At 47.7% G+C, this 26,278-nt stretch overlaps 1 protein-coding gene across 2 annotated transcripts in view; it reads right to left on the bottom strand.

The window, feature by feature from the left end:
- The window catches only part of B4GALT6 (beta-1,4-galactosyltransferase 6), a 52,312-nt gene extending 37,616 nt beyond the window's left edge, over positions 1-14,696 (bottom strand). The window contains exon 1 of one of the 2 annotated variants that reach the window (XM_029068896.2): positions 14,195-14,696. In XM_029068896.2, coding sequence (XP_028924729.1) covers positions 14,195-14,309 — 115 coding nt within the window. In that variant the 5' untranslated portion in view covers positions 14,310-14,696. The remainder of the gene's footprint in view (positions 1-14,194) is intronic. The other variant, XM_029068894.2, reaches the window with a different exon arrangement.
- Positions 14,697-26,278: the final 11,582 nt, after the last annotated feature.

Here is a 26,278-nt window from a genome sequence, read left to right as displayed (position 1 = left end):
TAAATGCAAAACTGTATTATTCATATAAACTTAGCAAAATCAGTGACTGAAAAGGACAGTGACATTTGACACCAGATGGCCATCTGAGGACAAACCAGTGGCCAGTGCTACAGAAGTATCCTGTTCCATGCTCTGCCACACTTTTGCTGTGGAAAGGAAGCCACAGCAGTTGCACCACACTTGATTACGCTGGGCTGTTTGTCAAAATGATTTGGCATTTTTTTGTGCCCATTCCTGTTTAAGCTCCTCAAATGGGGTTGCACATACCCACTTCATTTTTTTGACCCTCAGTAATGTGGTTCCCAACCCCAAACACTTCACTCCATTGAGACTGCCCTCTCCAAGGTCCCCAGTGTCCTCCTCTTTGCTGAATCTATCTACTCTTTCCGGCCCCTTATACTTTTACCCCGGCCTAACCTTTTCACCTATCCCAACCTCTTCTCCTAGCCTTAACTTTTCCACTGTTCTAACCTTTTCCCCCAGCCCAATCTTTCCACTAGCCTAACCTTTTCCCCTGGCCTTACCTTGATCTCTCAAATGTCTCCACAATGCTGAATACTCTCTTCTCTTCTTGAAAGTGCTATCCAACCTTGATTTTTAGTGAGGTGGTTCCTTTCTGATTTTCCTACTCCTTTGGTTGCTTCTTTTCAGTCTCTCTCCCTATCTTCAGGCATCCTCAGGGCATTACACCCCCCCCCCCCTTCTCCCTTTAAGCTCTCTTGTCAGGCGTGCATACTGATCAATCAGTCAATGGCATTTATTAGGTGCTTACTCTGTGCAGAACACTGCACTAAGCGTTTGGGTAACTACAATACACCAGAGTTGGTACACGTGATCCCTGCCCACAGGGAACTTACAATCGACAGGGAGAAGCTTACAGGCTATCTGTTCCCATGGCTCCCGCTACCTTTAGGTGGATGATTCTCAAATCTTTCTTGCTAGTGCTAACTTCTCACCTCTTCTGCAAGCCTACTCGCCTCTAGGACATCTCCCCACGAATATTCTGCCAGGTCCTCAAACTCACCATTTCTAAAACTCAGCTACTTATTTTCCTTCCCCTCTTTCCACCTAATTTTTCTGTCACATTCAACAGTGCCACCATGCCCTTGGGGCCAAAAGCCTACAACTTTGACTTCTTTTTTTAAAACATGGTATTTGTTAAGCACTTACTATCTGCCAAGCTCTGTATTTAGTGCTGGGGTAGGTACAAGATCACCAGCATCAGGTCAGACACAATCCCCGTCCCTCTTGGGGCTCACAGTAAGTAGAAGGAAGAACAGGTATGGAATCCCCATTTCACAGATTAGGAAACTAAGGCACAGAGGAGTTAAGTGACTTGTCCAAAGTCAGGTAGCAGGCAAATGGCAGAGCAAGGAGTAGAACCCAGGTCCTCTGATTCCCAGGCCCGTGCTTTTTCCAGTAGGCCGTGCTGCCTTTGCTATTATCCTTGACTACTTGCTGCCTTTTGGGTGTTATATTCAGACTGCTCCTGAATCCCATTTCTCCTCCATAACATTTCTATATCTCTCACCATCCAAGTAGCCACCACTCTGGTACAGGGGCTTGATATATCCGGGCTAGACTACTGTATCTACTAACTCCAGCCTCTCCCCTTTCCAGGGCACATTTCACTCCAATTCCCTGATCATTTTTCTAAACCATCCTTCTGGCACATCTCTCCATTTCTCAAAATTTGCCAATAGTTAGTTACCTATTCTTCTCCACAAGAAGCAGACACTTGTGATCATTGTCTTTAAGGCACTCTAGCCCTTTTCCTCTAACAACTCTCGACTCTCATCACACCCCATATACCATATGTGGGTCCGCCCCAGATCACCTTGCAGTGTCATAAAGTATTCTTGCAGTGTCATAAAGTATGGACCCAGTTTCAAGATCAAACCGGCCATTATATCTGGCCTGAAGGAGGTTCGTTTGATCCTCAAATTCTCAAAAGACTCCGGGAGATCCTATGTGTCTCTCGTGCCGGGGATATGTGTTATTGGTATTTATGGGCTGAGGCGGGAACAAAAGAAAATCCTGGCAGTGTTCCCGAAGCACTAGCCACCCCTAAAACGTCTATTCTTGGGTGCAGTTCTCCTCAGCCACCTGGACTATATCCTCAGTTGCCCATTGCCCCCTCACTAAGCCCTTCCCCACCGTCCTACCTCCCACCGGTGCATCTATCTCCCGCAGTCATGGGCCCGGTACAGGTATCTCATCAACAGATCCCTGTTGAGGGTGGACAGTTAATGGTTACTTCCCTTCGCTCCCATATCCCATTCCAGGCCCAAACACTGTTGTTGTGGCAACAGAATACTCCTCCCTTCGCCCAAAATCCTACGGAGGTCCATAAACGAGTTTTGGGCATCTTTAGGACCAATTCTCCAACCTGGGCAGATGTAGAGGAGCTGTTGGAACTTTTTTTTTTTACTAGAGATGAGAGGCAGCATATACGCACCCAGACCGGAAGATTAGAAGGTGAAGGCCAGCCCCATGTGGCTTGGCCAGTTGCGGATCCTAATTGGAACTTGAATGTAGAAGGAGACTGGCAGCGCCTCACACAGGCTCGTCAGACCCTATTAATCGCCATTCAGGAGATAGGTAGGAAACCTCCTGATTGGGATTCCTTTAATGGGCTGAGGCAGAAGGACAAAGAGACCTCAGATGAATTCTTTAATCGATTAAGTGAAGCGGCTGAGACTTTAGTACAGCGTGGATCAGTGGAAAGAGCATGGTCTTTGGAGTCAGAGGTCATGAGTTCTAATCCCACTCTGCCACTTGTCAGCTGTGTGACTGTGGGCAAGTCACTTAACTTCTCCGTGCCTCAGTTACCTCATCTGTAAAATGGGGTTTAAGATTGAGCGCCCCAAGTGGGACAGCCTGATTCCCCTGTGTCTACCCCAGCGCTTAGAACAGTGCTCTGCACATAGTAAGCGCTTAACAAATACCAACATTATTATTATTATTATTACCTTCTCACCTCTTCTGCCTCTGTTCCCTCCCTTCACACCGTACCTCCTGCTTGGAACTCCCTTTTCTTTCAACCTGCCTTGTCAATCTGTCCCCCCCGATTAGACTGTAAACCCGTCAAAGGGCAGGGACTGTCTCTATCTGTTGCCAATTTGTACATTCCAAGCGCTTAGTACAGTGCTCTGCACACAGTAAGCGCTCAATAAATGCTATTGAATGAATTGAATGAACAATGGGCCTTCCCCATTTTTAATCCCTTCCAAAAGCCCCTCTCTTCCAGGGGAGGGAGGGGATTCCCCATTTAAGATCCACATTTCCAAGTCCCATTTATCCATTAGCAATTATATTTACGCACCAGAACATTTTTACATATTGTCAACATACATGAATACTTCTTTGCCTACCTCTCCATACTTCTGTTTTAAACGGTCATAGTGTATGTAAATGGTATTCCCTTTAGTGTCTCAGTCTAGAAGCTCAATGGAAAAAGCATGGGCTTGGGAGTCAGAGATCATGGGTTCTAATCCTGGCTCTGCCACTTGTCAGCTGTGTGACCTTGGGTAAGGCACTTAACTTCTCTGTGCCTCTACTGTTACTTCATCTGTAAAATGGGGATTAAGACTGTGAACCCCACATGGATTACTTGTATCTCCCCCAGCGCTTAGAACAGTGTCTGGCACAAAGTAAGAGTTTAACAAAGTACCATTATTATTATTATTATAATCCTGGAGGGCTGGGTCTGTGTCTCTGACTCTCCCAAGAGCTTAGTACAGTGCTCTGCATACAGTCGGTGTTCAATAAATACCACTGAAGGAAGTTGTTCTTGAAACCTTTAATGAGAAGAGTCTACTCAGTAGCACCTCGCATAGGGGTCTGGTGGCATTACTGCAGGAAGATTTTATGCAGAACTCTTTGATTATGCTCAGAAGGAATGCTTTTTCTGGCTTGACTGAGTCATCATTGGAAAGTCAAATTGCCAGGTACCTTTCAGAACATAAATACGATCATTCCTAAACTAAAGTTATCCAAGATCCAAGAATGGGAAGATGATGGAAAGATTATGCAGTCAGGCTGGGTAGCACAGGTTACAATGGGGAGGAGGGTTTATGGAACTAAAAAAATTGGTATTGGAACACTTCAACATACTCAGCTAATCAACAGGCAATCGATTCCTAAACCAAGCAAACTATCCACGGCTCTCCTGGCTCCGTTTCCTTTGGATGCAGATCTTTTTGTTGTGCCTCCATCTCAGAATAATAGTCCAGCCATTGTTTTAAAATATAACCTTCAATTAGGATCGCATCAGTTTCTTGATGATAGGGATGACTACATATCCTGCCTAGTTTCCCACAAAGAAGCCGAGAATCTTAAAATTCTAGTAATCTAAGCAGATTCAGCAAAAGGCAGTATGTGGCCTAAGGTGCTCCCTCACCATCAGAGCTCTGGGGACGGGGCTGCCTTTCTCCCCAAGGCCCCCTCCCCCTGACATACACAGTCCGACACTAAGCAGAAGCCCTGCCCTCTCCCCCAAGTAGAATGCAGCATGCTGAGAGGGTTAGATAGTTTGGACAGGACCCCAGAGACTGGAGTGCAGAGGCGTTAATGTCCAAACTTTTTAACTTTTGTTTCTGAGTTGGTTTAATCTGGCCTTTATTTTTCCCCAGTCCCCCTTTTAGACAGCAATAAAAATTATGGTATTTGTTATCACTTACTATGTGCCAAGCACAATATTAAGCACCAGGGTAGAAACACTATATGAGGATCGGTCACAGTCTAAGAAGGAGCGCTACAAATTATTTATTCATATTAATGTCTGTCTCCCCATCTAGAAAGTAAACTCATTGTAGACAGGGAACATATCTACTAACTCTGTTGCACTCTATGCTCCCAAGCATTTGGTACAGTGCTCTGCACATAGTAAGCGGTCAATACCATTGATGATGATGAACAGATATTTAATCTCCATTTTACAGATAAGGCAATTGAGGCACAGAAGTTAAGAGACTTAACCACGGATGGTCACGTAGCAGACAGAATGGCAGAACTGAGAGCTCCGTGTGGGATTGGGACTGTGTCCAGTCTGACTGCCCTGTCTCCTGGCACATATCACAACGTTTAGTAAATAGTTAAGTGCTTAACAAGTACCACAATTATCATCATTATTCACTGCTACCTTGCCATTATTTCAGATGTGGCTCTATGACAAGAAATTACTCTGCCAACATCACTCAGAGCTAGATACTGCGCTCTGTGGTATGCTGTGGTCCTTTCCCATTGGTGTTACTAAGTTAAATTCCAACTTGGAGCTTGTCTGGTTTCGGAGTTTGGTTCACTCATGGTTCCTGGGACCTTCACCGAACTCTCGTTTGGAAACTGGGTGAAATTTCAGGGAATTAGGATGCCCGTCCCCATTTATCTAGGGCTTCTCTCTGCACTTCCCACCAAGGCCACAGAAGATCCCCCTATAACTGTCCCCAAACTCTGGCCTCTGGCTTCGCTGCCACGCTCCTGCTTTCCCCCAGATACCACTCCTCTCGCTAGTGACGGAATCCAGACTTCTCACATACACACAAACACGCCCCCCAAAACCATGAGAAGCAGCATGGCTGAGTTGAGAGAGGGGCTTGGGAGTCAGAGGATGTGCGTTCTAACCCCAGCTCCACCTCTTGTCTGCTTTGTGACCTTGGGCAAGCCACTTAACTTCTCTTGTGCCTCAGTTACCTCATCTGTAAAATGGGGATTAAGACTGTGAGCCCTACTTGGGACAACCTAATTTCCTTGAATCTACCCCAGTGCTTAGATGAGTGCTTGGCACATAGTAAGCACTTAACCAACACCATTATTATTATAAGGACCAAGGGCCACTTTGGGCTCCACTGCCAAATGTTCCCCAGGGGCTTCTCCATCCACGCATCCACAGACACCCACTCTGCATCCAAAGGGTTCATTGTCCCTCCTCACTCAAATCCACCTCACCCCTAGGAGAAAGTAAAGCTTCCCTTCCTCCCACAACCTCCCACTGGTGGGAAGATGGGAGGAGGGGTGGAAGGAACAAGCCCGTGTGGGCAAGGGGCCCGAGGCACCACATTCCTGCTATGGGCAGAATAGTTGGCGGGACAGCCCAGGACCAGAACCCAGAACCTCCTTCTTCCCATGGGCAGGCTCATCCCTAGGCCCCTGCCAGTTCTGGAGGGGGCAGAAGGGGGGTTTGAGGAGCCTGACATCATCCCCGCCACGGACACTCGGCCATCACGTCGCCGGCCCTCCTCTAGCAGGTCTGTGGAGAGCCCCGACCTTTCCTCTGGGGGACTCAGCGGAGTGGTTGCCATAACGAGCAGCTCTGCCCAGTGAAGCAGCAGGGGAAACCGGGCCTTTGGCCGGGTGGTGGGAGCACCGGGGATGTGGCTGGGTAACCCATTCCCTCCTTCCCCAGCAGTCCCATGGGGGGAGTGGGGTCCTGGGAGAGTGAGGCACTTCCCCCAAACACCCCCTACTCCAGGGACGACCACACTCGAGGGTGGCAGGGATCACGAGTGCGACAACCCGGCTTCACGTCCCCGGCCTGCCTGGCATCATCCAGGGCTCGGGGAACAGGGGAGAGGTGTTCAAGAGCTTTTGCCTCCGGGCACCCCGACTGCCTCCTCTGTCCCCCGACTCAAAGTGGCCACGGGAGCAGTTGGGTAAACAAGAGATATGCCGTAAACACCACCACCGGCCCTCCCTCTGCTACCGCTTCCACCTCACAAGGCAGTGCTGAACACGGAGGAAGCCAAAATAATATGACTGTTTTCACCTAGAAATAAACCAAATTAAATGCAGACAGATGTACACAAAGATGTCACAGATCTGTACAGATCACAAACAGACAACCACCTTGCTGGTCCTGAATTTAAGGTAAAGCACGAGCTATACATTGGAAAGGCCTGAGAGAAGAACATACAGAAGAGGAAGACAAGGTGATCCAATGAAGCAGGTGGTGAGGGGACTGATAGAGCTTTGGGAATAGCACTAGGCTCAGGGATTGGAGTGTGAATTTTAATGGCTATTAAAAATCTAAAAAACAGCATCTACAATTTGAACAAGAAGCTTAACCCTAGATTTCTCAGGAAGGACATGAACAAATGAAGGAAAATTTTCAATACATGAAACAAATGCAGAGTTCAAGTAAAAAATGGGTCAGAGTCAAAATTAGGACTGTCTGAGACCTATGACAATCCAGCAACATTTTCAGTCAAAACACACTGAAAAAGTGAATTAGAACACGTTAAGATGTTCAAGATATTACCTTTGATAGAAAAAAAAATCTGCTGAGATGTAGCAATGCCATCTAAAGATGCAAGGTTTATCATAAGGGGCCGACCTCTCTTCTCAAACTCACCTCCCTAAATCCTGACGAATGCTCTATTAACATCCCTTTAAACAAATATCAAGCTATGTTAGAGCTAGAAGGGTATTACTCATTCTGAAGTTGACTTAGATCCTCTAGACTGTACACTTGCGGGGGACAGGAAATGCCCCTACCATCTCTGTGGTATTCATACTCTCCTAGTGCTCTGCACATAGAAAGTGCTAAATAAATGCCCCTGATTGATTGATTCAACCCGCAAGATAGGGAGAACTGAAAGAAAATATCGTAAGAGTAGGAAGCAATTTTTAATTACTGTATCCTCAGCAAGATTCCAATGATCTGGGTTCTTAAATCAGATACTACTATAGAAGAAGAAATACTATGCACTTTTAAAATTTATCTCTAACATGAATGCTTCTCTGTAGCTGGGATGGTCATTTCAGGAATAATGAGTTCCCTAGAGAATATCTGCCTTTATGTTGAGGTTGGAGGAAGGAAACATGCTAGTTATCGAATTATGGTGGTTCTCTGTTCCACCCTAACTCCTCCACATTACACGGGTTAACCTTCTTTGCCACCTTAATTCAACTGACATTCCTCAGACGATACACACTTATAAAAAGAATGAGGACTGGTTCGAAAATTGGTTTTCAACCTCATGAAACAAAGCATTGTTTCTGATGCCTTTGATTGTTATGGGCTTTTTCTTTACTTAATACAAAGCTAAGATTGTTTGGGCATGAAATTTTTAGTTTGAAAGTTAAAGTTAGAAATAACTGGGTGGTGACCTTTTAAAATTGCTGTAGCATAGATTTTGATAAATTGTTTGAAAAACATTTGTCTCAAAAGACATAATCCCAAATTATTGAGTGGCAATGCTTCTGCAAAGGAGAAAAAAATGGGATGAAGAATTTTTTCAAGATGTGTATTCAAAGGACATAGTTTGTCAAAGAGGGTACGAGACAGGTATCAGTGTTGGTAGAAAATTAGTGTTGATAGTCATTGGTAGAAAATCCACAGAGAGAAAAACTCTACAGCTCAGATAAAGCTTAGTTTTGGCATTCCTGGGTAAAAAAAACACAGCAAACATCATTTCAAAGTCGAATAAAGCCCATATTAAACTAGTGAGCCGCTTTTCTGTGCCTAAGATTGATCTCAGTTCTATCATTCATCTTCCAAACCAAACCTCTTATGAATTTTAAATCCCTGCTACTTTGCACGGATAGAGGTAATTTTCATCTCATAGTAATGAATTCTGTAAACTGATTACATAAAAACAGCAAGCTCCGCCGTAAGATTTTGCCTTTGACTTTTTGATTGGTTTAATCGTATTGGATACATCTCCCGTAGTATGCTCCAAAATAGCTTATATCTCATTAAAGTGATGAAGGATCAGTTTTCCCAAGGAAAAAAATGCTTCAATTCTAGGCTTTGTGCACACATCATATCGTCAGTAGCATTAATCGCACAAACCAGGGAAACCTGGCCACGACAGAGCTATTAAATCTTCTTGGGAAGGGGGCTAGATCTCTATTGCAAACGAAAATATATGACACACGCATGCAGAGGAAAATGCATTTTCCTTCAAGTATATGGAGGTGTACATCACCGTGTGTATCACCACCTTACTCTGTGATTAGCATCCAGCTGGCGGGACTGTGCCAAGAACAAAAGCCAGGCAGAGGCACTGATCTGGGCCCCCTTCCACGCTGACCCAAGTAGGGCCGAGCTGATCCACTCCAAGCGCTTAGTACAGTGCTCTGCACATAGTGAACGCTCAGTAAATACAATTGAATGAACGAATGATCCCCATTCTCCTCCTCTTCTTCATCCCTCATCTCCTCCTTCTCCTTTTCCCTTTAACCACTCTCTTTCCACACTCATCTCCATATGGGACTGCTCCCCCGGCCCCCTCTTTTTTTTTTTTTCAAAAGATGTGGTATCATCCACATGTGGCCAAAAAGACTGACCCACAATTGTCATTCCCTCGCCCATCATTTAAGAAGGAAAAATCTCTGTCATGCTATGTGTAGAGCAGCTGCCGCTTAAGTTGACTGCTGCAGTTGCAGTGCAGGAGGATGCAACGGACATCTCTCCTGGCCAAGTGCCGGGGAACCCCTCTGAGCCACTGCCAGGTTTCCTCCCCCAGTCCGGCCTGACAGAAAAACGGACAGGGGAGGCTCTTGGACAGATGGGAAGGACCAAAGTGGGGAAAAACGCTTCCATCTCCTATGCGAAAACCCTAAGAGCTTGCTTTGGCCATTTCCCCCATCTCTCTACCCAAGCGAGGCTCAGCTATTTCTCCTAGTTCGCAATAAATGGCAGGCCTGTTTTTTCAGCAATAGAGTTCATCTCGGTGGGATTCTCAAATGAGCTGCAGGGGATTCGTGGTATGCTCGCAATGCTTTTCACCGTGGTCCGTATGGACTAGGGAGGACCAAAGAGTCTCAAAGTCTAGACCTTGGATTCTTTCCGCTGACTTCGAGAGAGGTACCAAATAATTAAAATCTTGGCCGCTAAATGACCAATCTGAAAATGCAGATCATGACAGTTAGAAAGTGCTAAGAAATCAAGAATGTCTGACAGACAAAGGTAATTTGGAAAAAGAGAGAAGAATATATAGTGATTTTACACATCCTAGAGTTGTTCAGGTCTTAAGTAAACTTTAGTTAATAAAACTGTATTTGAGAAGGTGCTTTAAAAGTCTTGCAAGACCAAAGCCTTCAAGTGAACATAGTTGTTCTTTCTTAATATATTTTTACTTCCTGTTTTTCCACCAAGTTTTTGTTGCTGCATGAAGATGTGAGGTCTTCTGAACACCATTTGGGAAAAAGTATTGTTTAGCAATCATACTAGGGAAAACGTCTAAACTCAGACTCACTGAGCATTTAGCAAAACTACTATACAACTTGCCTCTCAAGCATCATAAATGAAATCATGCATCTGAATATTCCTCTCCTATTTCTAGCAAGTTTAAATGCCATAGGAGCAGGAACACAAACACAGAAATAACCCATCACATAAGCAATATTATGATAATGATTCCTCAAGATTCTCCAAGTGTTTGCACACTGTTTTGGCTGTTACAGTTTTTAAAAGGAACTCAATGGAGGGGAGGGGAAGAAAGGGAGCAAGACGGATTACCTTTATACAGATGATGCAGACCACTGACAACCACCAAATGATTTTTTTGTGGTGTGTTTGGTGTTTTTTTTTTTAGATTCAGGGGGATTGACAACCACAAGGCAAAACAAACTGAAGGGGAGATAAGACCACTATTCAGAGACAAAGCAAAATGATTTGAAAATAGGATATATGGTAGATTTCTATAAGTGACACTACTTTCATAGAATTAAAATGTTGCTCATTACTTCTTAGATTGATATCAAACTGACTGAATCCCCAAATCTCCTGAAACATTAAGATATACTTTTAAACAAGCAACTGAAATAAGCCACTGAATTAACTGATGGCAATTTAATCATTGCTGCAGGTACTATAAGTAGTTTGATACCCCAGACCCAATCCCACAGTCATCACCATCATCAGTAGTTATTGAACAGTTACCGTGTGCACAGCAGTGTACTAAGTGCTTGAGAGAATACTTTCTAAAAGAATTTAGTACAGTGTTCTACACCCAATACATGCTTAGTAAATACTACTGAATGAACTGGTAGACACGTTTCCTGCTTACAGTGAGCTTACAGTCTAGAGGAAAACTCTGCTGCCTCCCCTACCTTGTATTTATTTTAATGGCTGCCTCTCCCATTAGACTGTAAGCGTCTCGCGGGCAGGGTTCACATCTATCAGTTCTACCGTATCGTATCCTCCAGGACACGTAGTACAGTGCTCTGCACACAGTGAGCACTCAATAAATACTATTGATGATGATGAGGGTAAGCGCTGTGCGTCTGGGGGTGGAGCATCAAAGTGCTTATAGTACCTGCAGCCATGATTAAATCACCATCACTTTATTAATTCAGGGGTACGGATCTCAGTACAGTGCTCTGCACACAGTATGCGCTCAATAAATGCCACGGAGTGATGGCTTAGTTATAACTGGGAATTCTATTGAAAACTCAGAGCCAAAAGGCAAGATTCTGGCACAAACCCGATACGGATTTGACAACCTGAAGCCTTACAACACTGCCTGCAGACAAGACAGTAGCTGCTTTCCAAGGGCCGTGGGGCTGCCTCCTGGTGAAGCCCGGCCAGTCGGTCGGCCAGCCAACCGTATTTACTGAGCGCTTATTGTGTGCAGAGCACCGTACCTTGGGAGAGGATACCATAACCACACAACCGACACATTCCCTGATCATAGCGAGCTTACAGTCTAGGGTCGGGGGGAAGAGACAATAACACAGATCAGTAAAATTACCAATACGTGCATGAGGGCTCTGGAGTTGCCTCCTGGTGAAGCCCGGCCAGTGGGTTTGCCAGCCAACCACATTTATTGAGTGCTTACAGTGTGCAGAGCACTGTACTAGGTGACTGGTGGGCTGCTCCATAACCATGCAACCGACACATTCCCTGATCATAGGGAGCTTACAGTCTGGGGCGGGGGGGGGGGGGGGGACAATAATACAGATGAGTAAAATTACCGATGCGTGCATGAGGGCTGTGGGGCTGCCTCCTGGTGAAGCCTGGCCAGTCAGTCGGCCAGGCAACCCTATTTATTGAGCGCTTACTGTGTGCAGGGCACTGTACTAGGCGCTTGGGACAGGACATCGTAACCATGTAACCGACACATTCCCTGATCTTAGAGTCTAGATGGGGGGAGAGAGACAATAATACAGATCAGTAAAATTACCGATGCGTGCATGAGGGCTCTGGAGTTGCCTCCTGGTGAAGCCCGGCCAGTGGGTTTGCCAGCCAATCATATTTATTGAGTGCTTACAGTGTGCAGAGCACTGTACTAGGTGCTTGGGAGAGGACACCAGAACCATGCAACCCGCACATTCCCTGATCGTAAGGAGCTTACAGTCTAGACGGGGGGAAAGAGACAATAATATAGATCAGTAAAATTACCGATACGTGCATGAGGGCTGGGGGGCTGCCTCCTGGTGAAGTCCGGCCAGTCGGTCGGCCAGCCAACCCTATTTATTGAGTGCTTACAGTGTACAGAGCACTGTACTAGGTGCTTGGGGGAGGACACCAGAACCATGCAACCCGCACATTCCCTGATCATAAGGAGCTTACAGTCTAGACGGGGGGAAAGAGACAATAATATAGATCAGTAAAATTACCGATACGTGCATGAGGGCTGGGGGGCTGCCTCCTGGTGAAGTCCGGCCAGTCGGTCGGCCAGCCAACCCTATTTATTGAGTGCTTACAGTGTACAGAGCACTGTACTAGGTGCTTGGGAGAGGACACCAGAACCATGCAACCGGCACATTCCCTGATCGTAAGGAGCTTACAGTCTAGACGGGGGGAAAGAGACAATAATATAGATCAGTAAAATTACCGATACGTGCATGAGGGCTGGGGGGCTGCCTCCTGGTGAAGCCCGGCCAGTCGGTCGGCCAGCCAACCCTATTTGAGTGCTTACAGTGTGCAGAGCACTGTACTAGGCGCTTGGAGAGGACACCATAACCATGCAACCGACACATTCCCCGATCGCAGGGAGCTTACAGTCTAGGGTGTGCGGAGGATGAGACAATAATGCCGATCGATAAAATTACCGATACGTGCAGGAGGGCTGGGGATCGGGGCAGAAGCAGGGGGCGAATTAAGGGAGCAAGTCAAGGCGACGCAGCAGGGAGTGGGGGAAGAGGGAAGCCCAAGGGGTTGAATGTCTACAGCCCAGCCTTGCTGGCTGCATTAGCGCAGGCTCGCTTTCCGCCAACTCCCAGCTGGAAATCCGCGTAGCCCGAGGGCGCTCCTTCCCCGTTTCTTCGTTTATCTTACTGAACGCATCTCCAGGCCTTCGAGGACGGCGATTAGGGCGCAGGTGAGAGAAGGCCGGGGAACCCCGCACGGCCCCTTCCCCGCAGCGGCCATCCCGCATCCCCCTCTGCAGGCGACGGCATTTGGGAAAGGGTCTGAAGCCGCTCGGACGGTGGCCAGGTTTAGGAGATTGCCCCCGCCTGTCCCTGGCCCCACAGCTCGAGGGGGCCGGGAGACGGGGCTTTTCCCCAACGCTTACCACAGTGCTCGGCACCCGGACGGCGGCTGAACGAGTCGGCGATCGACGGTTTGAGCAGCCCCAACCTTGCGTGGCCGGCGGAGAGAAACTTACTACCTGAGCAACAGAGGGTGGGGAGGGTCCTTAATCCCCCCCCCCCCTTTTATCTGAGAAGGGGAGAGAGCTTGGGCCTGCCAGCCGGAAGGTCAGGGGTTCTAATCCGGCCTCCGCCACTCTCCCGCTGGGTGACCTTGGGCCAGTCGTTTCGCTTCTCTGGGCCTCGGTGACCTCCATCTGTCAAAACGGGGGTGGAGACGCTGAGCCCCACGTGGGACGGTGGGGGGCGGCCGGGGGACCGCGGGGAGCGGGGGGTCCGCGGACCTGGGTTCTAATCCCGCCCCGCCGCTGCGTGACCTTGGGCGAGCCCCTTCGCTTCTCTGGGCCTCGCTTCCCCCTTCCGTAAAGTGGGGCTTGAGGCGGTGGGGTCCACGTGGGACCCGCGATGCGTGTTCCCGAGCGCTGGGTGTGCAGAGCGCTGGACTAAGCGCTGGGAAAGCCCAGTCTGCCCACCGAGAGGGACCATCCCCGGCCTGCCGGCGGGCTCCCGGTCTGCAAGGAGGGGGCGAGGAGGGATGGACCCCAGCGCTTACAACAAGGCTGGAGCGGAGAGTAAGCGGTCGACGAGCACCGGCCCGCTGACCGGCGGCGGGGGAGCGAGCGCTCAGCGCGGCGCGGGGGTCCCCGGGGCTTACCGATGCCTGGGGCCACATAGATGAAGTAGAGGCAGGACGAGGAGAGGGAGAAGAAGAAGATGAAGGCGAGGAGGGAGCGATTGGAGAGGCGCAGCAGGCGGCGGAGCAGCGGCATCTTCCCGGGGCGCGGCGGGCCGGGGCCTCACACCCCCATGGGGCCGGACCGGCGGGACCGGCGGACCGACCGACCGACCGACCGACCGACAGGACCGGCCGACCGCGGGGGGAGAGGGCGACGGCGGCCTCCCCTCCTCCTTCTCCTCGTCGTCGGGGGCTAGTGTCGGGGTCCGGGCTCAGTGTGCCGGGGGCCCCCCGGCTCGCTCCGCCTCTTCATGCCGGGCGGGCGGCGGCGGCGGCGGCGGGGCACCCGCGGGGAAACGGCCGGCCGGGGCCGCAGCTTGCGCGTGCCCGTGCGCGTGCCCGAGCCGGCCCGCCCGCCTGGGCAGCGGCGGCAGCATCACCGCTGCCGGGGACCGGGGGCCGGAGCGGGACGACGACGACGACCCGGAGGAGGAGGAGGAAGAGGAGAAGGAGGCGGGGGCTGCGGGAAGGGGATGCGGCCGGGCGGGCGGAAAGCGGGCGGGCGGGCGGGCGGGGCCGCGCCTCTGCGGGAGGGGGCGGAGCCGGGGGGAGCGCGCACGCGCCCTGCTGCCCCTCGGCGGTGACGCCCGGAATCCCCCCTCCCCCCACGCGCGCGCTTCCACCCGCCGCCTCGCGCCCGGCCGCCGGCGCGCGGCCCTCCCCCTCCCTCCCTCCCCCCGCCACCCCGCCGCCTCGCGCCCGGCCGCCGCCTCGCGCCCGGCCGCCGGCGCGCGCGCGCCCCTTTCTTTCCCGCCCTCCCGCCGCCTCGCGCGCAGCCGCCCGCCGCCTCGCGCTCGTGGACGAGGCGGTGCCTCCTCCTCCTCCTCCTCCACCTCCTCCTCCTCCTCAGGGGAAGGGAAGGACGGCGGAGCCCAACGGCCGCCCCCAAGTCGTCCCCAAAGGCCGGGGATCGGCCTGCCCCGCCCCCGCCGCCCCTTCCTCAGCCGCCCTCCTGGCTCGGAGCCGAGGCCGCGCCGCCTCAGCCGGGGAGGGCACACCCAGGCCGCCATCTCTCATCATCATCATCATGGCATTTGTTCAACGCTTGCTGTGTGCAAAACGCTATTCTAAGCGCTGGAGGGGCTACAGGGTCATCAGGTGGTCCCACGTGGGGCTCACCATCTTCATCCCCATTGGACGGATGAGGGAACTGAGGCGCACAGAAGTGAAGCGACGCGCCCAAAGTCACACAGCCGACAAGCGGCCGAGCTGGGATTTGAACCCATGACCTGTGACTCCCAAGCCCGGGCTCTTTCCACTGAGTCACGTTGCTTCTCAAAATAATAATAATAACGATAATAATAATAATAATGGCAGGTCTTAAGCGCTTACTATGTGCCCAGTACCCTTCTAAACACTGGGAGGATACAAAGTCATCAGGTTGTCCCCCATGGGGCTCACAGTCTTCATCCCCATTTGACAGATGAGGGAACGGAGGCACAGAGAAGTGAACTGGCTCGCCCAAAGTCACACAGCTGACAAGTGGTCGAGCTGGGATTTGAACCCATGACCTCTGACTCCCAAGCCCCGGCTTTTTCCGCTGAGCCACGCTGCTTCTCTAATAATAATTATGGCATGTCTTAAGCACTTACTATGTGCCAAGTACCAATCTAAGCACTGGGGGGGATACAAGGTCATCAGGTTGTCCCACGGGGGGGCTCACAGTCTTCATCCCCATTTGACAGATGAGGTCACTGAGGCACGGAGAAATTAAGTGACACGCCCAAGGTCAAACAGTAGACAGGTGGCAGAAGGGGGATTAGAACCCACGACCTCTGACTCCCAAGCCCGGGCTCTTTCCACTAAGACATGTTGCTTCCGTCTAGGATCACATAAATATGATCACAAATATGTATAGGTATTTGTTAAGCACTCACCGCACACCAAACGCTGTACTAGAACAGTGCTTGGCACATAGTAAGCGCTTAAATACCATCATTATTACTAAGCACTGGAAGGACATACAATATAATCGGATTAGACACAGGCCCTATCCCACATTTTACAGATGAGGTGACTGAAGCACAGAGAAGCAATGTGACTCGCCCAGACTCACACCACAGACAAGTGACGGAGCAGGGATTAGAACCCAGGTCCTTCTGATTGTCAGGCCCGTGCTCTATCCACTTGGGCAGAATAATAATAATGTTGGTATTTGTTAAGCGCTTACTATGTGCAGAGCACTGTTTAAGCGCTGGGGGAGATACAGGGTAATCAGGTCGTCCCACGTGAGGCTCACAGTTAATCCCCATTTTACAGATGAGGGAACTGAGGCACAGAGAAGTGAAGTGACTTGCCCACGGTCACACAGCTGACAAGTGGCAGAGCCGGGAGTCGAACTCATGACCTCTGACTCTGAAGCCCAGGCTCAGAGCTGCTTCCCCACTTGCTATGTGTGCAGCACCGTACTAAGCGCTAGGGAGAGTACAATACAACAGAGTTGGCAGAAATGTCCCTTGCTCTCAGGAGAGGTGAGAGGAAAGAATGGCCTTCCCAGTCAGCCAGAAATCTACAGGCAGTTGACAAGGATGGGACCCTCACATGCCAATTGTACCATGCTGAGGAGTTGGAGGGGGCACTGAACCACTAATAATTATGGTGGTATTCGTCAAAGCTTACTGTGAGCCAAGCACTGGGGTAGATACAATGTCAACACGTCACCCACAGTCCCTGTCCCAAAAGGGGTCACAATCTAAGGTGGAGGGAGAACAGGTTGATCCCTACTTCATAGATGAGGAAACCAATCAATCAGTGGTATTTATTGAGCGCTTACAATATGCAGAGCTCTGTATTAAATGCTTGGGAGATTAGGCTGCAAGGGAGTTCGGAGACACAGTTCCCTGCCCACAAGGAGTTGACATCCTAGAGGCCCAGAACAGGGAGGGAGCAGAGGGAACACTGGAACCCAGGTCCCCTGACTTCCCCTTCTCAGTTGTCTCCCCTCGGCCATATTGCAAATTCCCCTGTCCAGCCTTATCTGAGAGCTGGACAGACCAAAAGAAGTCAATTTTGCTCCCACAACTAATAATAATAATAATATTTGTTAGGCACTTATAGTGGGTCACACACCCTTCTACGTGCTGGGGTAGCTACAACCTAATCAGGTTGACGCAGTCCCTGTCCCACGTGGGGTTCACAGTCTTAATCCCCAATTGACAGATGAGGTAATTGAGGCACAGAGAAATTAAGTGACTTGCCCAAGGTCACTCAGGAGACAAGTGGCGGAGCTGGGATTAGAACACAGGTCCTTCTGACTCCCAGGCCCGTGCTCTTTCCACCAGGCCATGCTGCTTCAAACTACAAACTCATGGGGGCACTGGTCCCTCTTGCTTCCGTGGAGTTAGCACCTGTCCTGAGGCAATCCTCTATCCATGAAAAAATTAAATGAGCTCGATTTAAGTAGATTTGTCCCTCTAATCTAATGGGTCATCTATATTTAATTCAAATTTGGATGAATCCAGGAGTGCAGCCTTCTAGTCCGGCTGACTTACTGTGTACTCCTGGAAACTGTCCAGTTTGGACTAGAATTCTTCTAGATAAGATTTTATCAGCACAGGCTATGAATGACCAGATAGGCTACTGTACATTCAAGAAAGCTGAAGTTTATGTTTGCTGCTTTCCTGCTTCAGTGTGAGAGGGAGGATAGGTGGCACCTTCCCCCGACATGTTGTTCGATGAAATGAGATGGTGATTAATGGTGGGTGTAACTGAAGTCATTTGGAATAGGTTTATTCTTCAAAACACAAATTGGAATACAATGTAGGTGGGCTTTTGTAACAATGCCCTGAGAATTTGCCAATTCTAATCACAAAATTAAGCAATCTTTCAAAACAGCCAAAATGGCTTCCCCTCAGGGTAGGTCTATGTGTGTAAAATTGGGCCACAAGGAAGTAGACAATACATTTGGGAGGAAAGTTAAAGTCATTTTACAACCCCTGAGTTAAACAGGATGTACCTGACCCCAATTATGGAAATGTATTGGCAATGCACACTCTCTTCTTTTGTTGGCATTACTCAGCCATTTTAATTGTGCAAATGAGGAGGAAGTCTTGCTTCAAGGCTACCCTGAAAGAGTGACATTAAATGGCAGCTACACAATTGTATACAGTGTACAATTCACTACATTGGTACAACTTCCACCTACATGCAGTAAATTGATACTTCACCTAAATCCCTGGAACATTTTTTTAAAAAAGTTATTCTGCATACATCTCCCCATTCCTCAAAATCTTCCAATAGTTGCCCACCCATTTCAACAAACAAAAACTCCTCACCATGGGGTTTAAGGAACTCAATCAGCTCTCCCATGCTACAACCCAACCCACACACTTGGTTCTTCTAACACCAACCCACTTCTGTACCTTGATCTCTTCGCCTCTGGGCCGGAACCCCCTTCCTTTTAATATCTGACAAACTACACTCTCGCCACCTTCAAAGCTTTCTAAAATTATATTTCCTCCAAGAAGCCTTCTTTGATTAAACCTCTCATTTCCCCACCCTTCTGGCCCTCCCCTCTGTGTGACCTATGCTCTTGCCTGCATACATCCCCCGCAACAACACTTATATACATGCCCTTATACACTATTGCTTCCCCTATCTATGATTTATTTTCAAGTCTGCCTCCCCATCTAGACTGTAAGATCCTCAAGTGCAGAGATCATATCTACCATCTCAACTGTACTGTATTCCGCCAAGCACTTTTAGACTGTGAGCCCGCTGTTGGGCAGGGATTATCTCTTATCTGTTGCCGAACTGTACATTCCAAGCGTTTAGCACAGTGCTCTGCACACAGTAAGTGCTCAATAAATGCGACTGAATGAAGCACTTATTACAGTGCTCCGTATGCCGTAAACACTGAATGATCAATTGATATCAGTCCAACTTCACCTGCAGCATCTTTAACAAAGGGAGCGTTACAGGTGATTTCAATCTCGCCACACCTCCCTTCATCTCAAGGTCACTGCCGGGAGCACTGTATTTGTTTGCAAGTAACTCCCTGTAAGAGGTAGAAGGGGGAATATAGTTCAGAGGCTGGGCGCTATGGATCTGCCATCCTAACAATCCTGTCGGAGAATGCAGGATATGCAGGAACCCTTGGATGGGTGTGAGATGAGAATCTTTGTGAACCCATTCAGGCTATTACTGTTGCATTTAACATCCTCAAGCTCCTAAGGCTACTGTCCCTAGTGTTTTACTAGCAAGGCGCTCAGGGAAGCGAGATAATTCACAAGGGAATCATTTAATGCCTCCTTTTTTGTGGCAATGTGCTAAGTGGTTAGAGCCTGAAAGTAGTCATGTGCCTCCCCTAAGTACCTTATTTACCACTAAGGGGCACCTTCCACTGGGAAGGTAGGGCCACGGGTTTTTTTTCAGCCTAGCTTCTAGCTGTTTCCAAGCATGGCCTACACAATGAACGGTGCCCCTAGTGAGCCACGATTCCTGTCTGCAACTGCAGCAGGCTTGGAGAATCTGCCTCTTGGGGAATGACTGACTTCTTTTCCTTTCTTACCTCTGTCCTTTTACTTAGGCCAACTACCTGCCTGGAACCTCCTCCTTCTTCAATCCACCACATGACAGTTCCAGATCTATCACACTCTCCCACTTCAGAAGTCTCCTAAAATCACTTCTTCCCAAAGAGGCCTTCCCTGAGTAAGTCCTCATTTTCCCAACCACCCCTCCCTCTGTGTTGCCTAGGCCCTTAGCTCTGTACCCTTTTAAGCACTTCGGTACTCCCCCCAGCCCCCGAGCATATATAAATATATCTTTATGCCCTACTATTTCTCATATCTGTAATTTATTTTAATGCCAGTTAGACTGTAAGCCCGTCAAACGGCAGGGACTGTCTCTATCTGTTGCCGACTTGTTCATCCCAAGCGCTTAGTACAGTGCTCTGCACATAGTAAGCGCTCAATAAATACTATTGAATGAATGAATGAACCCCACAGACTGAGTTATCTGTGGGCAGGTGTCTCGTCTACTGATTCTATTGTATTGAACTTTAGAGAGTGCTTAATTCAGTGCTCTGCACACGGTAAGTTGCTCAAATACCACTGATTGACAAGCCTCTCCATCTGCAAAGCCACCTTCTGCAGGAGGCATTCTGCAATAAGATTTCCCCTTCATAAGTCAAGTCTGTCCATCAGCTACCTTAAGTACTTACGCATGTTCTTGACTTAGATTCTCACTTATTTATCCTTCCTTAATATTTCTATCAGTAATCGTAGCATTTAATAATAACTGGGGTCTACCAGTCTCCTGTGTTAGACTGCAAGCTTCTTGAGGGCAGCATGAATGTCTCAAACTCAATAGAACTCTCCCAAGAGTTTAATATAGTGCTCTGCATATGGTAGGTAGTAATAAACACCTCTGATTGATAGTAGGCCTAAAAAACATGAAGAATCAATTAATTAATGGTATCGATTCATGCTGAGAAGCAGTGTGGCCTAGTGAAAAGAGCACAAGCCTGGAAATATGAAAGAGGACCTGTATTCTAATCCTGGCTCCGCCACTTACCTGCTGTTTGACCTTGAACAAGTCACTTAACTTTTCTGTGACTGCTACCTCAACTGTAAAATGGGCTTTAAATATCTATTCTCCCTCCAACTTGGACTGTGAGCTCTATGCGGGACAGGGACTGTGTCCAACCTAATTAATTTGTATCTACCCCAGCACTTAGAAGGGTCTATGGCACACAGTAAGGGCTTAAATACCACTTAAAAAAACAAAATCAATCAGTTGTGTTGATTGAGCACTTCTGGTGTGCAAAGCACTGCACTAAGCACTTGGGAGAGTAAAATAGAGTAGGTGGACATGATCCTTGGCCTCGGGGTGCTCATCTCCTGAAAAGTTTGCAATCTAGCTTCAGAAAACCCTCTAGCCATCAGCGGGGTCCCCTTTCACATCAAGGGGGAGAGAGCCTTCTGTGTATTGATTGTTCCTTTCCATGTTTTTCCTTTCAATCACTTAATTAACTTGCCCTTTTCAAAGTCAAGATGACAGGACCAGGATTCCCTTAAAGTGTTCCCATCCTGCAACACTTCAAAGAAGAGCAGAGAATTACATTGAGACTCTTCAACTACTGAAGCCCCTTGGCTTTTTAAGATCTTAAGGCTGCTTCGCGATGAAATGGCTGCTTATGTGGGGAGACTCGGGGGGGAAGGTGGCCTGGGAATCACAGAACCTGGGTTCAAATCCCAGCTCTTGCCATTTGTCTGCGGTGTGAGCTTGGGCAAGACACTTAACTTCTCTGGGTCTTAGCCTTATCTGCAAAATTCAGATTAAGACTGTGATCCCTATTGTGGCACACAGTCCCTGCCCCACCTGATTACCCTGTATCTTCCCCAGCACTTAGTGCAGTGCCTGGCACATAACAAGCACTCAAAGACCATCAATATGCATACTTCCCCTAAGTAAGGGAATAAAGCAGAGCTGTATAATATTCCAGTCTTGGTCAACCTATTTTCCCTTGCTATGCTAAAGAAGGCATTAAGATTCCTGGAAGCTGGCATTAGACTATGTTTCCAATCATCCTGAGAAAGCTTTTCTAATTCAAGAGGTAATGAGCATCATTGAAAGTCCTTGGGGCAGTATCCAGAACCTTCTACAAGATGATGACTGCACACCAAGCACACACATAAGAAAACATGTCTATGATTATAAAAGGCACTGCAGAATCAGCAAAGCTCTATGAACTAACAACCTGTCTGAAGACGATTTGGGTAATAGGGCAAACCACACCCAGGAATCTGAACACAGACCCAGAGGTTTTCGTTAGGGGATAACTCAGCTCGACAGCATCACCAAATCTACCTCTGCACAGTCTTCCACAGTACAGTGCATCTATTTCAACTGTCAGGAGCAGCAATACTCTAGCAAGAGAGAAGATGAATTACCCGGAGGTCAATAAATAGAAAGTAGATCCAAAACAAATGCTGTTTCTAGGCAAATGCCTTATTGCGGTGGAAATAACTGTTCTAATAGCCCTGGAAAAATGATAAAACTTAAAGACCATTTAATAGTTTGAGTGATGAATGGTATTAAGTTCATTAAGACATTATTGAGAAAATCAGCAAACTACGGATCAAAAAGGACAGGACTGAGGCTTATATTCTTGGACCAGTTCCCTCATCTCGCTTTGTGAAATCATATTAAGCAGCTGAAAAATCTTGGTCTAAAAGGGATGTTGTGAAACCACGCTAATAATCACCAGATGGAGCCTGTATAGGGTAGTGAATTTTTAATGGATAAGGTCAACTCTCTTTGGAACAGGGCACTCTCTTCAATTTTATCAAGAGAAACAATCTAGTAAATTCTTCTCTGAGTCTATAGGGGTCAGAGGAAGAGACACCAAGCAAAGCTTAATTCAGAATTCAAGAAGAGCCAAATGTATTGAAGGCCACCTCTGACTCATGTGAACTCTTTCAGAGTAACTCTGCATAAGAACTTTTCCATTTCATGGAGGTTTGAAAGATTTAATGGACTGAAACCCATTTGGGGAAGCTGTTCAGAAGCTGTATTAAGAGAATTTGTCTAGAGAAACAGGACAGGATGGGAGAGGGGTCCCAAAGACACGGAGAAACTATTTCCCTTATCTGTAATTTAATATCCGTCTCCCCCTGTAGACCGTGTGTCTACCAATTCTGCCGAAATGTACTTTCCCAAGCAATTAGCACAGTGCTCTGAACACAGTGAGTGCCTAATAAATACCATTGATTGATTAAAGCTGGTTAAGGAGGGACAGCCAAGTTGCTGTCAGAATCCTAGAGGGGTTTAAATTGTACTGTCCACTTCCAAGCGCTTAGTACAGTGCTCTGCACACAATAAGCATTCAATAAATACCACTGATGATTTAATAATGGTCAGCAGAAATATATCACAGGTTTCTCATTCTATCAGATCTTCTAATGAATTGGCAATGTCTATTTTTAATCTAAATTTGGGAATTGGTTTCCCCAGCCTACAGTTTTGAACTGTTTCAATTTTCCAGTATTAGCTCAAGCATGCTTGTCTACCATTTTCTTTAATTTTACAATCATCTTCTTGGAGAGAGATAATTCCATTTCCTTTTTTTTAAAAAAAAAGTTGAACGTAGCTTGGGATTCATGCCATTAAACTAGATGCAACCTTAAAACAGGCATCGCAAGTGTTTTTACAACTGTGTCACTGCAGCAACCTAATATTAGGATGAAGCCGAAAGCCCAGAATTTCAACTGGACCAATCCAACACTAAAAACATGATTTTCATGCCTAAGGGAAAACCCGCCTCCAAAGATTTAGCAACAGAGTAGTGAGAATCCCTGCCCAGCCTCATCTCAAGGCACAATTGGGAGGAAACTTACTGATACTCCAAAATTTCTCTTCATCAGAAAAGTAGCAGTATGGCCTAGTGAATAGAGCATGGGCCTGGAGATCAGCTGGATCTGGGTTCTAATCCCAGAACTGCCACTTGTCTGCTGCGTGACCTTGGGTGAGTCACTTCACTTCTCTGTGCTTCAATTACCGCATACGTAAAATGGAGTTGAAGACTGTGAGCCCCATGTGGACGTAATAATAATAGTAATAATGGTATTTGTTAAGCGCTAACTATGGGCCAAGCACTGTTCTAAGAGCTGGGGTAGATATAAGTTAAGCAGGTTGGCCACAGGTCTGTTCCACATGGGGATCACACTCTTAATCCCCATTTCACAGATGTGGGAATTGAGGGCTAGAGAAGTGAAGTGACTTGCCCAAGATCACATAGCAGACACGTGGCAGAGCCCAGGTCCTTCTGACTCCCAGGCCCAAGCTCTATCCACTAGGCTATGCTGTTTCTCTGGACATGGACTGTATCCAACCTGATTAGCTTGAATCTACTCCAGCTTCTAATACAATGCTTTCACACAGTAAACCTTCAACAAATACCTAAAAGAAAAAAAAAGCACTCACAAATTCCAAGTTCTTTCACCTCTCAGGAAAAATGACAAATGCTAAGGCAATTTCATCAAGCAAATGCTAGGTGAAACACTCAGCTAAAAATGCAATGGTGGAGGAAAATTTAGTGTCCAAGTATGTGAGAAAGACCCAAAAGTCATAACTAAGCCACAGACTGTTCCTGTTGTTCTTTTTTCCAATTATCATGATATTATGTAACCCCCAAAAGCCAAGAGATCACCTTTCCATTTTATTCAGCATTATTCAAGCCAATTTGGCCTTGGAGAAAAGCAGAAAAACTGAATATAGAGAAGGTTGGAAAACTTATTCTGTGAGGAAAGGTTAAACTAATTGAGGCTGTTTAACCTGGCTAAAAAAAAAGGCTAAAATCAATCAACAGTCAGTGGCATTTATTGAGTGCTCAGTGTGTGAGGAACTTGGTACCAGGTGCTTTATCTGGAAAAAGCAGGGTCCTCATCCTAGCTCTGCCACTTGCCTGCTCTGTGACCTTGGGCAAGTCACTTAATTCCCATGACCTTTTTTATTATCATCTTAGTACTTATTAAGAGCTTACTATGTGTCAAGCATTAAGTGCTAGGGTTGAAATAAGTTAATCAGGTTGGATACAGTCCATGTGCTACATGGGGCTCATGGTTTAAGTAGGAAAAACTGTTATTGAATCCCCATTTTACAGGTGAGAAAACTGAGACACCGTTAAGTTCAGTGACTCGCCCAAGATCACAGAGCAGGTATGTGGCAGTGCCGGGGTCAGAACCCAGGCCTTCTGACTCCCAGGCCTGTGCTCTTTCCACTTGGCCCACCGCTTCCCTACCCCACCCCCAGCTACCCATGCATTCACAGGTTTAGGTTAAGGAAACAGTCAATATAACACGATTCAGATGGAAGCACGAGCACCGCAGTAACATTGTGTGAGTAGCAGGAAAACTCTGTGAATTTTATGCCATAATTAATTTTCAAGCCTCCTGTGAGCTACCCAGCATGTAGATATAAATCCCTGGATCCCACCGACTGCATCGGGGGAAAAAAAAACACAAAAAACTCAAATATATTTGGAAAGACAATTTGCTTATTGACCATGTAATGCAAATTGCCACATAAAACGCTTGCTACTGATGTAAATTCCTCAGCACTGTCACGATTCATTCATCCAAATACTCTAAATGTGTTTTGTAAATACCTACCACTATTACAGTTTATTTACTTATAAACATTGGCCGGTGATAGAGCAAAGAATTTATGGCAGCTCTTGTCATAGAAGAGCATCAGAAGCCAACGTGTTCAAATTCCTTATCAGGATATGAGGTTGCCGGGGTTTCTTCTTCTCAACCTGAAAGTCAGGACACCCTTGGGATCCAAGGAGAATTTAAAGGGAATTTTGGAATCTGCAGCTGTGATCGATCAGTAGTATTTACTGAGAGCTTGCTCACTGCAGAACACCATATTTGGGCCTGAGCGCAGTATTTTGTGGTCGGGAAAGTACTGGAGTTAGAAAACACAATTCTCTAGACTCCTTTCCAAAATCTTAGAACGAATCGTCTACAATCGATGCCTAGAATTCCTTAACTCCCATTCTCTCCTAGACCCCCTCCAATCTGGCTTCCGTCCCCTCCACTCTACCGAGACTGCTCTCTCTAAGGTCACCCATGACCTCCTTCTTGCCAAATCCAATGGCTCCTACTCCATTCTGATCCTCCTTGACCTCTCTGCTGCCTTTGACACTGTCGACCATCCCCTCCTCCTCCGTACCTTATCTCACCTTGGCTTCACGGACTCTGTCCTCTCCTGGTTCTCCTCTTACCTCTCTGGCCGATCATTCTCGGTCTCCTACGCTGGAGCCTCCTCCCCCTCCCATCCTTTAACTGTTGGAGTTCCTCAAGGGTCAGTTCTTGGCCCTCTTCTGTTCTCCATTTACACTCACTCCCTCGGTGAACTCATCCGCTCTCACGGCTTTGACTACCATCTCTACGCAGATGACACGCAGATCTACATCTCCGCCCCTGTCCTCTCCCCCTCCCTTCGGGCTCGCATCTCCTCCTGCCTCCGGGACGTCTCCACCTGGATGTCGGCCCGCCA

Source organism: Ornithorhynchus anatinus, chromosome 7, assembly GCF_004115215.2.
Source record: "Ornithorhynchus anatinus isolate Pmale09 chromosome 7, mOrnAna1.pri.v4, whole genome shotgun sequence".
In the NCBI taxonomy this organism is placed as follows: Eukaryota; Metazoa; Chordata; class Mammalia; order Monotremata; family Ornithorhynchidae; genus Ornithorhynchus; species Ornithorhynchus anatinus.
Note: the sequence above shows the minus strand (reverse complement) of the source record. Positions and strands in the feature narration are given on the sequence as shown.